A 12,500-nucleotide genomic window follows, 5' to 3' on the forward strand; every position below is an offset into this window, starting at 1 on the left:
ACACCCCATCCTCTCTCACACACACACACTGACACACTGTCCTCTCACACACACACACACCCCATCCTCTCTCACACACACACACTGACACACTGTCCTCTCACACACACACACGCACACACACACACTGTCCTCTCTCACACACACACACTGACACACTGTCCTCTCACACACACACACACTGTCCTCTCACACACACACACACTGACACACTGTCCTCTCTCACACACACACACACACACACACACACACTGTCCTGTCACACACACCCCGTCCTCTCTCACACACACACCGTCCTCTCACACACACACACACACACACACACACACACACACACACACACACACTGTCCTCTCACACACACACACACACTGTCCTCTCACACACACACACACACACACACTGTCCTGTCACACACACCCCGTCCTCTCTCACACACACACACTGTCCTCTCACACACACTAACACACCATCCACTCACACACACACACCATCCACTCACACACAGACTCACACACACACACTGGCCTCTCTCACTCAGCGTTCTCTTCACACATGCATGAACACACACACACACACACACGCGCGCTCCTGGAAGGCTGCTCTCTAGCAACTGACTCATCTGTCCAGGTTTAGTGTGCAACATTATACCCGAAACACAGCCAGTCAGAGCAGGTCAGTCAGAGCAGGTCCGACTGTCCGGAAACACCGTCACACCGCTCACTCAGACAGGCCTACAGCGGAGTACCTTCTGTCCAGTCCAAGTGAGCAGGCACGCACATACACACAGCTATTTACAGCTCTCAGTGCTACAGTTTGACACAGACTGATCTGAGAACAGCACCACCTAAAACAAAACCCAACTGTTCAGTGCATACGCTGTTTGGCAGTGCCTACATATACACTGGGTTAGCTGTTAAAGGAATTCTTCACCCATAACTGGCCTGAGAACAGCATCTATACAACTTTTATCAGGTACTAACACGCGCTGAAAACTCATCTATACAGCTTTTCTCAGGTACTAACACACGCTGAAAACTCATCTATACAGCTTTTCTCAGGTACTAACACATGCTGAAAACTCATCTATACAGCTTTTCTAAGGTACTAACACATGCTGAAAACTCATCTATACAGCTTTTCTAAGGTACTAACACATGCTGAAAACTCATCTACACAGCTTTTCTAAGGTACTAACACATGCTGAAAACTCATCTATACAACTATACTCAGGTACTAACACACGCTGGAAACTCATCAGCTTTTCTCAGGTACTAACACACGCTGAAAACTAGTAGACCTTTCCCTCAGAGCTCGTCCATGTCAGGACGACAGGACACGGTTTCTGTGCCTGCAATTTTCTCTCATGGCTCAGGAAAAGTTCCAGTGAGAGACCTCTCAGTGTGCCTAGGGTAGAACCACCGTCTGTGAAACAAAGCGCCTCCCCTCATACACAGTCACTGGCCTCTTACTGATCCAAACCGGTCCAGAGCCCCCGTGAGCCCTGGGTCTGGTCCAGACCGACCCCTCCCCTTCCCCTCAGCTCGGCCGAACTCACACACAAACAGCCCGTGGGGCAGCAGGGGCGCATTTAGGGCAGTCCTTTCAGGCCTCTCTGACGCACTCTCGGGGCTAAAGTGGCATAGAGTATGGACACGCTCCTTTGGGAACCTTTAAGGATTTAAAGAAGTGTGTGAGCTCAGAGAGGTCGAGTTACTCATTAAATGCCACACAGTCGTGAATCATGACAGAGTATACGCCACTGACTATTATAGTGTCTAAAACACGCCAACAGTTCACACTGCTACAGAGCTGGGTCAGCCGAAGCCCGCTCCACAGCGTCGGGTACAAAGCTCTCAACACACCCGCAACGTCCCACAAACATCCACACGCGCCGCGGCTCTAACGCTACCGTATTTTACACATACTCACACCGAGGTCCACGAGCTCGTCGGTTGGTGGACAATTGACTCGGCAGTGCTCCGATTTAGCAGGTCTAAGAGTGGCTGCCACTGACAAACCTTGTACACAGCTGTTGCTCAGATTTTCAGATTTAGAATCAAACTCTCTCTTCGCTGGAGATACTTAGCTGGACATGGTTTAAATTGTGAATGGCCAATAACATGTTAGAGCAAAGACAAAAACAACAAACGGCTAAAATGTATAGTTCAGGTGGTGGTCGTACCTTGATAAACTTGTCCACGTTGTTATCCTCCGACATGTTGTCCAAATTTTGCGGTTTCCTGAAACTTTGTTGTCGGGTAAGTTAAGCCCCTTGCTAGGAGCCAGCAGGCTGAGGTGTCAACGTTACGAGTTCTCTTCAAAGGGATACAACTTTCCTCTAAACTGGAGCGCTACGTATTACGTCCAGTTTCCATTAGTGACAGTGTTCATTCGGTCAGACAATGTCTTAATGTGTCGCTAAGTTCTTCAGGAATGGTGGGAAAGACCACAAAATAAAGTCTGTTACCGCTGTATTGCTCTGACTGCAAATGATCGCGCACAAGACCAAATCCCCCCAATTTCCTCCTGACCGCGACCATGTAGAGATACGGTCTAGGAGACGATGATGCCAAAACAGAAGACAGTACATGAGAAGAGAGAAAAAGAGGGGGGCGGTATTTATAGTTATGATAGCGTCAGTGTGCGTAGGATTACTGCTGCTAACGTTAAACAAAATGGATATTTTACTGAGCCGAACAGAGTACTGCGGCACATAATAACACTACAACATATTCTTACTTTTCTCCACTGTGCTGATGTGCAGCCTGACCCTCCCCGGTGTCGTACAGAACATATCACGTAGGCAAAAATAGCCGAGCAGAGAGGGAAAAATCCCACAGAGGACAGCGGCACAGCTAGCCTGCCAGCTATCGGGAGAGCGATCACTGAAATGAGCTAAGCTACGAGCGAGACATGTTGATACGACTGTTTTTGACCCGTTTTAGCCTGAAAACGGTACTGCGACACTGTCTATAGTACCGAGAGCTTTAATTAAAACCGATACAGTTATGGAATCAAACTAGGTTGTCGTTATTTATATCCAACAAGGAAACGACTTCCATCGGTCTACTGCTTTAGTTCGATTACTACTCCATTATCCCAGTTGGTTAGCGAGCTAACAGTACCATAGACTTCAAGAATTGGGACACAGACAGATAACTCGTGGTTAAAACGCCTTCACGCCATGAGAGCGGAAGAGGGGCGCCCACAAGAGGCAACAGGGAGAGGATGTCTTTTTGACTTTGTGTTACAGCTCACGAGGAAATGGGTTTTAGTCAGTTAGTCTTATTTTAGGCACCACGTTGTTCATACAGTTAAAATGTGATTTATTAGGGTTTTCCCCTAATAAAGCGAACAAAACCTCAACACTATTTGGTCGTTATTTCAATAAATTATCTTATTTGGATCAATTGTTTGACATAATGGTCGTTCCCATTGAACAACTTATACTTGTTCGTATTACTAAAATCGTAACAATTTATACTGTGAAAGATCAGCCGTAGCGGCTCTCAATGGTCCACTTATTCCATTGGTCCTGCCCGTTCGAGGGAAATACCAAGTTGAAACAGAGGGAAGTTAGGCATCTAGTCTTTTTGTACGATCTGTAGTAATGCTGAGTTTGGGGTCCTCAAGCCTGTCTGCCGTAAAGCCTGATCGACTCACGTGGCAAAATCTAAATCCAAGCGCGAGATCTACGCGGATTTGAGGCTCATTTCAATAGAGAGTTTTTATAAAAAAAAATATTTCGAGTTTCGTCAAATCATCTGTGGTAATTTTAGCTCTCCAAAGGGATTTTCTTAGATCAGGCAAAAAAATAAGCGCTATGTAAGAGGGGACAGGGGGCCTTTTTGCTATTGGCAACGAAAACACACATTGAAGAACAAACTGGCAACATAAAACTTCTGAGTATCATTTCTCTCTTGATTTGTGTTGTTAAATTGCTATAACGAACAGGTGGACAATTGTTGGATTATATTTTAATACAGTACCAAATGACTCATACACCAATCCCTAAATGTTTTGCAGCCCTCATAATGTGTAGGCATTTGGAGGTTTCATTATGCTAAATTGTAACAGACTCCATGAGTTAACGCATTTTCCTCGCGTGGGCTAAATCGAGGGTTGATCATTGGCTCGTCAGAGATGATTTGAGCTCTAACGTAAAGGAACGCGCTGTCTCATCCGCACCTATGAGAGACACGTATGATTCTTCTTTAAACCAGAAGCCTGTGGTTCACCTGATAAGGGAGTCTGGAAATTTACTGCCGCTCCTCGCGATGACACAGATTTTAAAAACATAATAATAATAATGATAAAAAATAAAAAAGATTACAAAGGAAGCCAACACAGCACGGAGTTAAGATCGTATAAAAACGACTGTAAGATAATAAAATCAATCAATCAATAAGTAAGGATACAAAATAAATACAACGTGATGTGACACGGCGTAAACATATGTTACCTAAGTACTGAATAATGAGGATGTCACAGTGTCGCAGCTCTATGTGAAAATAGGATGATATTTATGTTAAGAAAGCTAATGGTGTTTATGTAAGATCACATGCCAAATGGATTGAATATGGCAGAAAAAAACACATCCTATCTCTGTGGGACAGAGAAGAGATAAAAGGCTAAAACTGCAGTTAATTCGTTAATTTTTAATGGCACCGAAGACACTAATGTCAAATCAGGGAACTGAAGAACATCAGCTTATTTTCATCTAGTTTCCCTGTTCATAATTTTGTTTATTAATCTGTAAAACAAGAGAGAAAATTTGCTTTGAGTTGGATTTCAGACACTGTGAAGAGAAAGAGTTCAGTATCGAAGACGTCTAAAAACGACTCATATTTATGGACACAGAGGTTCTGGCCTTGCACAAGAACAGAGGAATGATTCATTTTCCATATTAGAACTACCCAATCTTACACTGTGGAGGTGTTTAAGGAGAAGATATGGTGAGTTGCCTAGAAAAGTACGAAGAGGTTTTTTAATCTATTTTGAACCGGCCAAAATATGATGAAAAATATTTATTTTAGCAACTGACAAAATTGACATTGTCTTTGGACTCTTTTTTATGCCATAAAACAAAAATATTTTTGGTAGTGACAAACACATCCTCCTTGCTTGGCTCAAGTTTGGCACTCTTCTGCCCTCTAGCGAGCAAATGAAGAACATCACCGTGTTGAACCAAAGAATTCTCTAAGTCTAGGCTCATGGAGTCCTCGCTTAGTCTGTCTATAATAAGACTGGTTGGTTCTGATTGAATATTCAGTTCAAGACTTTAGCACCTTACTAAAACTGTTAAACTGAGCAGAAAACGACACAGGCATTCCATCAAAACAATCACGGTGCCAAAAAAACTGTAAAGCCTGAGGACAAAAGCTGCCCCTTCTCCAGCTCCACTGTCCGTGAGGAGAACAACCAGAAACACAGACAGACAACACAGGTGTTTGTGCAACTTTTACTGGGTCACACAGCTCTAGCATAAGAGTGAGAAATACTCCATTGGCTTGTACATTCATCCAATCTGAACGCAAGGCAGGAAACAGAGGGTATCAGTTTGATTTCAGAATGTAATGAAATGATTTGAGAGTCTCTGAAATGAGGCTTTGTTTTACCTCTGGGAAAATAGAACAGAACTTTACGGAGGTCAGTATCGCCAAGCTTTCTTTACTACAAAAGAAACAAAGTTTATGTATCAAAGCATGAGCAGAGGACATGGGTCAGGGGAACAGGGACGCGCAGAGCAGGTAAACAGAGCGCAGGTCACGTGTCTGTAGCAGTTCCACATAGCAGTGAAGGTCACGCGGGTCGAGGCATGTCGGGACCTTTGACCTGAGCGATGTTAACCGTTCTTCAGTGGGGGCCACAGTTTACGAATTTTTCTGGGGGACCTTGATGGTCACCTGTGGAGAGAAACACACACATACATACATACATACATACACACAAGAGAAAAAAAATTAAATTACATGAACTTAAAGAAGACCATTTTGAGTGTGTGACAGGGTGTGTGTGTGTGTGTGTCTGTGTGTGTGTGTGTGTGTGTGTGTGTGTCAGTGTGTGTGTCAGTGTGTGTGTGTGTGTGTGCTGGGACAGGTGGTTTTACCGTTTTGACTTCGGTGTAATTCTCCAGGCCGTATTCTCCCAGCTCACGCCCGACTCCCGACGCCTTGTACCCCCCGAAAGGCGCCTGGGTCCCAAACACGTTATAGCAGTTAATCCTGCAAAAGAAACAACCAAATAAACACCCCCCCCAAAACACTGCACATAACCAATACAGCCAAATAAACACCCCCCCCCCCCAAAAACACTGCACATAACCAATACAGCCAAATAAACACCCCCCCCCCCAAAACACTGCACAGAACCAACACAGCCAAATAAACACCCCCCCCAAAACACTGCACAGAACCAATACAGCCAAATAAACACAAACCCCCCCCAAAACAATGCACAGAACCAACACAGCCAAATAAACACAAACCCCCCCCAAAACACTGCACAGAACCAACACAGCCAAATAAACACCCTCCCCAAAACACTGCACAGAACCAATACAGCCAAATAAACACAAACCCCCCCTGAAAACACTGTACATAACCAATACAGCCAAATAAACACCCTCCCCAAAACACTGTACATAACCAATACAGCCAAATAAACACCCCCCCAAAACACTGTACATAACCAATACAGCCAAATAAACACCCCCCCCAAAACACTGCACATAACCAATACAGCCAAATAAACACCCCCCCCCCCAAAACACTGCACAGAACCAACACAGCCAAATAAACACAAACCCCCCCTGAAAACACTGCACAGAACCAACACAGCCAAATAAACACCCTCCCCAAAACACTGCACAGAACCAACACAGCCAAATAAACACCCTCCCCAAAACACTGCACAGAACCAACACAGCCAAATAAACTCAAACCCCCCCTGAAAACACTGCACAGAACCAACACAGCCAAATAAACACAAACCCCCCCCCAAAACACTGCACAGAACCAACACAGCCAAATAAACTCAAACCCCCCCTGAAAACACTGCACAGAACCAACACAGCCAAATAAACACCCTCCCCAAAACACTGCACAGAACCAACACAGCCAAATAAACACCCCCCCCCCAAAAACACTGCACAGAACCAACACAGCCAAATAAACACAAACGCCCCCCAAAACACTGCACAGAACCAACACAGCCAAATAAACACAAACCCCCCCAAAACTAAACTGCTCTTTTTTACCCAGCGTCTGTAGAGTGTTTGTGAGTGTCTGTAGAGTGTCTGTGAGTGTGTGTGAGTGTCTGTAGAGTGTTTGTGAGTGTGTGTGAGTGTCTGTAGAGTGTTTGTGAGTGTTTGTGAGCGTCTGTAGAGTGTCTGTAGGGTTTTTGTGAGTGTGTGTGAGTGTCTGTAGAGTGTCTGTAGAGTGTTTGTGAGTGTCTGTAGGGTTTTTGTGAGTGTTTGTGAGTGTTTGTGAGTGTCTGTAGAGTGTTTGTGAGTGTTTGTGAGTGTCTGTAGAGTGTCTGTAGAGTGTCTGTAGAGTTTTTGTGAGTGTCTGTAGAGTGTTTGTGAGTGTCTGTAGGGTTTTTGTGAGTGTTTGTGAGTGTTTGTGAGTGTCTGTAGAGTGTCTGTAGGGTTTTTGTGAGTGTTTGTGAGTGTTTGTGAGTGTTTGTGAGTGTCTGTAGAGTGTCTGTAGGGTTTTTGTGAGTGTTTGTGAGTGTCTGTAGAGTGTCTGTAGAGTGTCTGTAGAGTTTTTGTGAGTGTGTGTGAGTGTGTGTGAGTGTTTGTCAGTGTGTGTGAGTGTCTGTAGAGTGTTTGTGAGCGTCTGTAGGGTTTTTGTGAGTGTCTGTAGCGTGTCTGTGAGTGTCTGTGAGTGTCTGTAGGGTTTTTGTGAGCGTCTGTAGGGTTTTTGTGAGTGTCTGTAGCGTGTCTGTAGAGTGTCTGTAGAGTGTCTGTAGATTGTCTGTGAGTGTTTGTGAGTGTCTGTAGAGTGTCTGTAGAGTGTCTGTAGAGTGTCTGTAGAGTGTCTGTGAGTCTGGGCTCTGATGGCTGTGAGGAGGGGAACATACCACACAGTCCCGGCACGCAGGCCGCTGGAGACGTAATGAGCTTTATCGATGTCTTTGGTGAAGACGGCGGCGGCCAGGCCGTACTGAGAGTCATTGGCTCTCTCCAGCACCTCCTCCAAAGACTTAAACCTCATGATCTGCATCACAGGCCCAAAGATCTGACAGACAAACACACCGCCAACACCGTTAGATCACACACATCCATCCGAAGGAAACAACACACAGGACACTGGACTGACGCAGAAAATACTGGACTTCACTTGGTTCATGCACTTATACACTGGCCTGTAAGATCTGTATGAATTGTCCTGGTACTACAACCATGTGTCATGTGTTTGGTGTTTGTTTGAAAGAAAGATTTTCCTGGAATGATAACATGTGGCAAACGTAAGAGAAAAGATCTACTGAGCACACAACTGTGGCATCGGATCCACTGACTGTTAGAAAAGGTGTTTCACACTGAACCTTAAAATGAGGAGGGAGACTGAGACTTTAAACACTGAGCCTTTTATGGAGGAGTAAGAGAGTGGAGAGCGTTATCTGGAGGAGTAAGAGAGTGGAGAGCGTTATCTGGAGGAGTAAGAGAGTGGAGAGCGTTATCTGGAGGAGTCAGAGACTGGTGAGCGTTATCTGGAGGAGTAAGAGACTGTGAGCGTTATCTGGAGGAGTAAGAGACTGGTGAGCGTTATCTGGAGGAGTAAGAGACTGGTGAGCGTTATCTGGAGGAGTCAGAGAGTGGAGAGCGTTATCTGGAGGAGTCAGAGACTGTGAGTCAGTACCTCCTCACGGGCGATAGTCATGCTGTCTTGGACGTCTCCGAAAACAGTGGGCTGGATGAAGTATCCACGGTCTGCAGCCACACCCCCTCCATACAAGAGCTTTGCCCCCTCACGCTTTCCACTGCTGATATAGCCCAGAACCTTCTGGAACTGATCCTCATCCACCTGCAGTCCGACAGAAAAGCAAAGCCATTCAGTACTTCTCTAGTCCACAAACTCTCAAACACTCATACACTCAGACAAACACTCAGACATTCAGACAAACACTCAGATGCTCAGACATTCAGACAAACACTCAGATGCTCAGACATTCAGACAAACACTCAGATGCTCAGACATTCAGACAGACATTCAGACGCTCAGACAGACACCCAGATGCTTAGACATTCAGACAAACGCTCAGACATTCAGACGCTCAGAGAGACACTCAAACGCTCAGACATTCAGACAAACGCTCAGACATTCAGACAAACGCTGAGACAAACGCTCAGACAAACACTCAGACAAACACTCAGACGCTCAGACATTCAGACAAACACTCAGACATTCAGACAAACACTCAGACATTCAGACAAACACTCAGACAAACATATAGACACTCAAACGCACATACATGTTTTCATGTTTCTCTGGTTTGGTATCTGAGTGTGTGTATATGGGTTTAATGTTTGGTATCTGAGTGTGTGTATGGGTTTAATGTTTGGTATCTGAGTGTGTGTATATGGGTTTAATGTCTCTGTGAGGTAGTTTTGAGGTACCTGAGGACCCTGTTCGGTTTTGAGGTTGAAGGGATCTCCCACCACCCTCCTCTTGGCTCTCTCCACGCTGCGCTCCACAAACTCGTCATAGATCCTGTCCTCCACGAAGGTACGTGAACCGGCACAGCAGCACTGACCCTGGTTAAAGAAGATGGCAAAGTGGGACTGCTCCACTGCCTCCTCCACTGGGAGAAAAAAACACAACCACACACACCATTTACTGTAAGTCTCCACCACCTCCTCCACTGGGAGAAAAAAACACAACCACACACACCATTTACTTTAAGTCTCCACCACCTCCTCCACTGGGAGAAAAAAACACAACCACACACACCATTTACTGTAAGTCTCCACCACCTCCTCCACTGGGAGAAAAACACAACCACACACACCATTTACTGTAAGTCTCTACCGCCTCCTCCACTGGGAGGAAAAACCACAACCACACACACCATTTACTGTAAGTCTCTACCACCTCCTCCACTGGGAGGAAAAACCACAACCGCACACACCATTTACTGTAAGTCTCCACCACCTCCTCTACTGGGAGAAAAAAACACAACCACACACACCATTTACTGTAAGTCTCCACCACCTCCTCCACTGGGAGAAAAACACAACCACACACACCATTTACTGTAAGTCTCCACCGCCTCCTCCACTGGGAGAAAAAAACACAACCACACACACCATTTACTGTAAGTCTCCACCACCTCCTCCACTGGGAGAAAAAAACACAACCACACACACCATTTACTGTAAGTCTCCACCACCTCCTCCACTGGGAGAAAAACACAACCACACACACCATTTACTGTAAGTCTCTACCACCTCCTCTACTGGGAGGAAAAACCACAACCGCACACACCATTTACTGTAAGTCTCCACCACCTCCTCCACTGGGAGAAAAACACAACCACACACACCATTTACTGTAAGTCTCTACCACCTCCTCTACTGGGAGGAAAAACCACAACCGCACACACCATTTACTGTAAGTCTCCACCACCTCCTCCACTGGGAGAAAAAAACACAACCACACACACCATTTACTGTAAGTCTCCACCGCCTCCTCCACTGGGAGAAAAACACAACCACACACACCATTTACTGTAAGTCTCTACCGCCTCCTCCACTGGGAGGAAAAACCACAACCACACACACCATTTACTGTAAGTCTCTACCACCTCCTCCACTGGGAGGAAAAACCACAACCGCACACACCATTTACTGTAAGTCTCCACCACCTCCTCTACTGGGAGAAAAAAACACAACCACACACACCATTTACTGTAAGTCTCCACCACCTCCTCCACTGGGAGAAAAACACAACCACACACACCATTTACTGTAAGTCTCCACCGCCTCCTCCACTGGGAGAAAAAAACACAACCACACACACCATTTACTGTAAGTCTCCACCACCTCCTCCACTGGGAGAAAAAAACACAACCACACACACCATTTACTGTAAGTCTCCACCACCTCCTCCACTGGGAGGAAAAACCACAACCACACACACCATTTACTGTAAGTCTCTACCACCTCCTCTACTGGGAGGAAAAACCACAACCGCACACACCATTTACTGTAAGTCTCCACCACCTCCTCTACTGGGAGAAAAAAAACACAACCACACACACCATTTACTGTAAGTCTCCACCGCCTCCTCCACTGGGAGAAAAACACAACCACACACACCATTTACTGTAAGTCTCCACCGCCTCCTCCACTGGGAGAAAAAAACACAACCACACACACCATTTACTGTAAGTCTCCACCACCTCCTCCACTGGGAGAAAAACACAACCACACACACCATTTACTGTAAGTCTCCACCGCCTCCTCCACTGGGAGAAAAAAACACAACCACACACACCATTTACTGTAAGTCTCCACCACCTCCTCCACTGGGAGAAAAAAACACAACCACACACACCATTTACTGTAAGTCTCCACCACCTCCTCCACTGGGAGAAAAACACAACCACACACACCATTTACTGTAAGTCTCTACCGCCTCCTCCACTGGGAGGAAAAACCACAACCACACACACCATTTACTGTAAGTCTCTACCACCTCCTCCACTGGGAGAAAAAAACACAACCACACACACCATTTACTGTAAGTCTCTACCGCCTCCTCCACTGGGAGGAAAAACCACAACCACACACACCATTTACTGTAAGTCTCTACCACCTCCTCCACTGGGAGGAAAAACCACAACCGCACACACCATTTACTGTAAGTCTCCACCACCTCCTCTACTGGGAGAAAAAAACACAACCACACACACCATTTACTGTAAGTCTCCACCACCTCCTCCACTGGGAGAAAAACACAACCACACACACCATTTACTGTAAGTCTCCACCACCTCCTCCACTGGGAGAAAAACACAACCACACACACCATTTACTGTAAGTCTCCACCGCCTCCTCCACTGGGAGAAAAAAAACACAACCACACACACCATTTACTGTAAGTCTCCACCACCTCCTCCACTGGGAGAAAAAAACACAACCACACACACCATTTACTGTAAGTCTCCACCACCTCCTCCACTGGGAGAAAAAAACACAACCACACACACCATTTACTGTAAGTCTCCACCACCTCCTCCACTGGGAGAAAAACACAACCACACACACCATTTACTGTAAGTCTCTACCGCCTCCTCCACTGGGAGGAAAAACCACAACCACACACACCATTTACTGTAAGTCTCTACCACCTCCTCCACTGGGAGGAAAAACCACAACCGCACACACCATTTACTGTAAGTCTCCACCACCTCCTCTACTGGGAGAAAAAAACACAACCACACACACCATTTACTGTAAGTCTCCACCACCTCCTCCACTGGGAGAAAAACAC

At 45.9% G+C, this 12,500-nt stretch overlaps 2 protein-coding genes across 4 annotated transcripts in view; both read right to left on the reverse strand.

Moving 5' to 3' along the window:
* mapkapk5 (MAPK activated protein kinase 5) overlaps positions 1 to 3,102 on the reverse strand; it is a 15,759-nt gene extending 12,657 nt beyond the window's left edge. The window contains exons 1-2 of one of the 2 annotated variants that reach the window (XM_030768431.1): positions 2,743 to 3,102; positions 2,186 to 2,556 (exon numbers count right to left, since the gene is read on the reverse strand). In XM_030768431.1, coding sequence (XP_030624291.1) covers positions 2,186 to 2,221 — 36 coding nt within the window. In that variant the 5' untranslated portion in view covers positions 2,222 to 2,556; positions 2,743 to 3,102. Of the gene's footprint in view, positions 1 to 2,185; positions 2,584 to 2,742 lie in introns of those variants that run through there. The other variant, XM_030768439.1, reaches the window with a different exon arrangement.
* Positions 3,103 to 5,449: 2,347 nt separating this feature from the next.
* Positions 5,450 to 12,500, reverse strand: part of LOC115824832 (aldehyde dehydrogenase, mitochondrial) — an 18,436-nt gene continuing 11,385 nt past the window's right edge. For both annotated transcript variants that reach the window (XM_030788575.1, XM_030788574.1), the window contains 5 exons: positions 9,623 to 9,807; positions 8,865 to 9,029; positions 8,086 to 8,243; positions 6,113 to 6,227; positions 5,450 to 5,909 (listed from right to left, as the gene is read on the reverse strand). In XM_030788575.1, the coding sequence (XP_030644435.1) occupies positions 5,877 to 5,909; positions 6,113 to 6,227; positions 8,086 to 8,243; positions 8,865 to 9,029; positions 9,623 to 9,807 (656 nt within the window). In that variant the 3' untranslated portion in view covers positions 5,450 to 5,876. The remainder of the gene's footprint in view (positions 5,910 to 6,112; positions 6,228 to 8,085; positions 8,244 to 8,864; positions 9,030 to 9,622; positions 9,808 to 12,500) is intronic.

Source organism: Chanos chanos, chromosome 1 (assembly GCF_902362185.1).
Source record: "Chanos chanos chromosome 1, fChaCha1.1, whole genome shotgun sequence".
Taxonomy (NCBI): domain Eukaryota; kingdom Metazoa; phylum Chordata; class Actinopteri; order Gonorynchiformes; family Chanidae; genus Chanos; species Chanos chanos.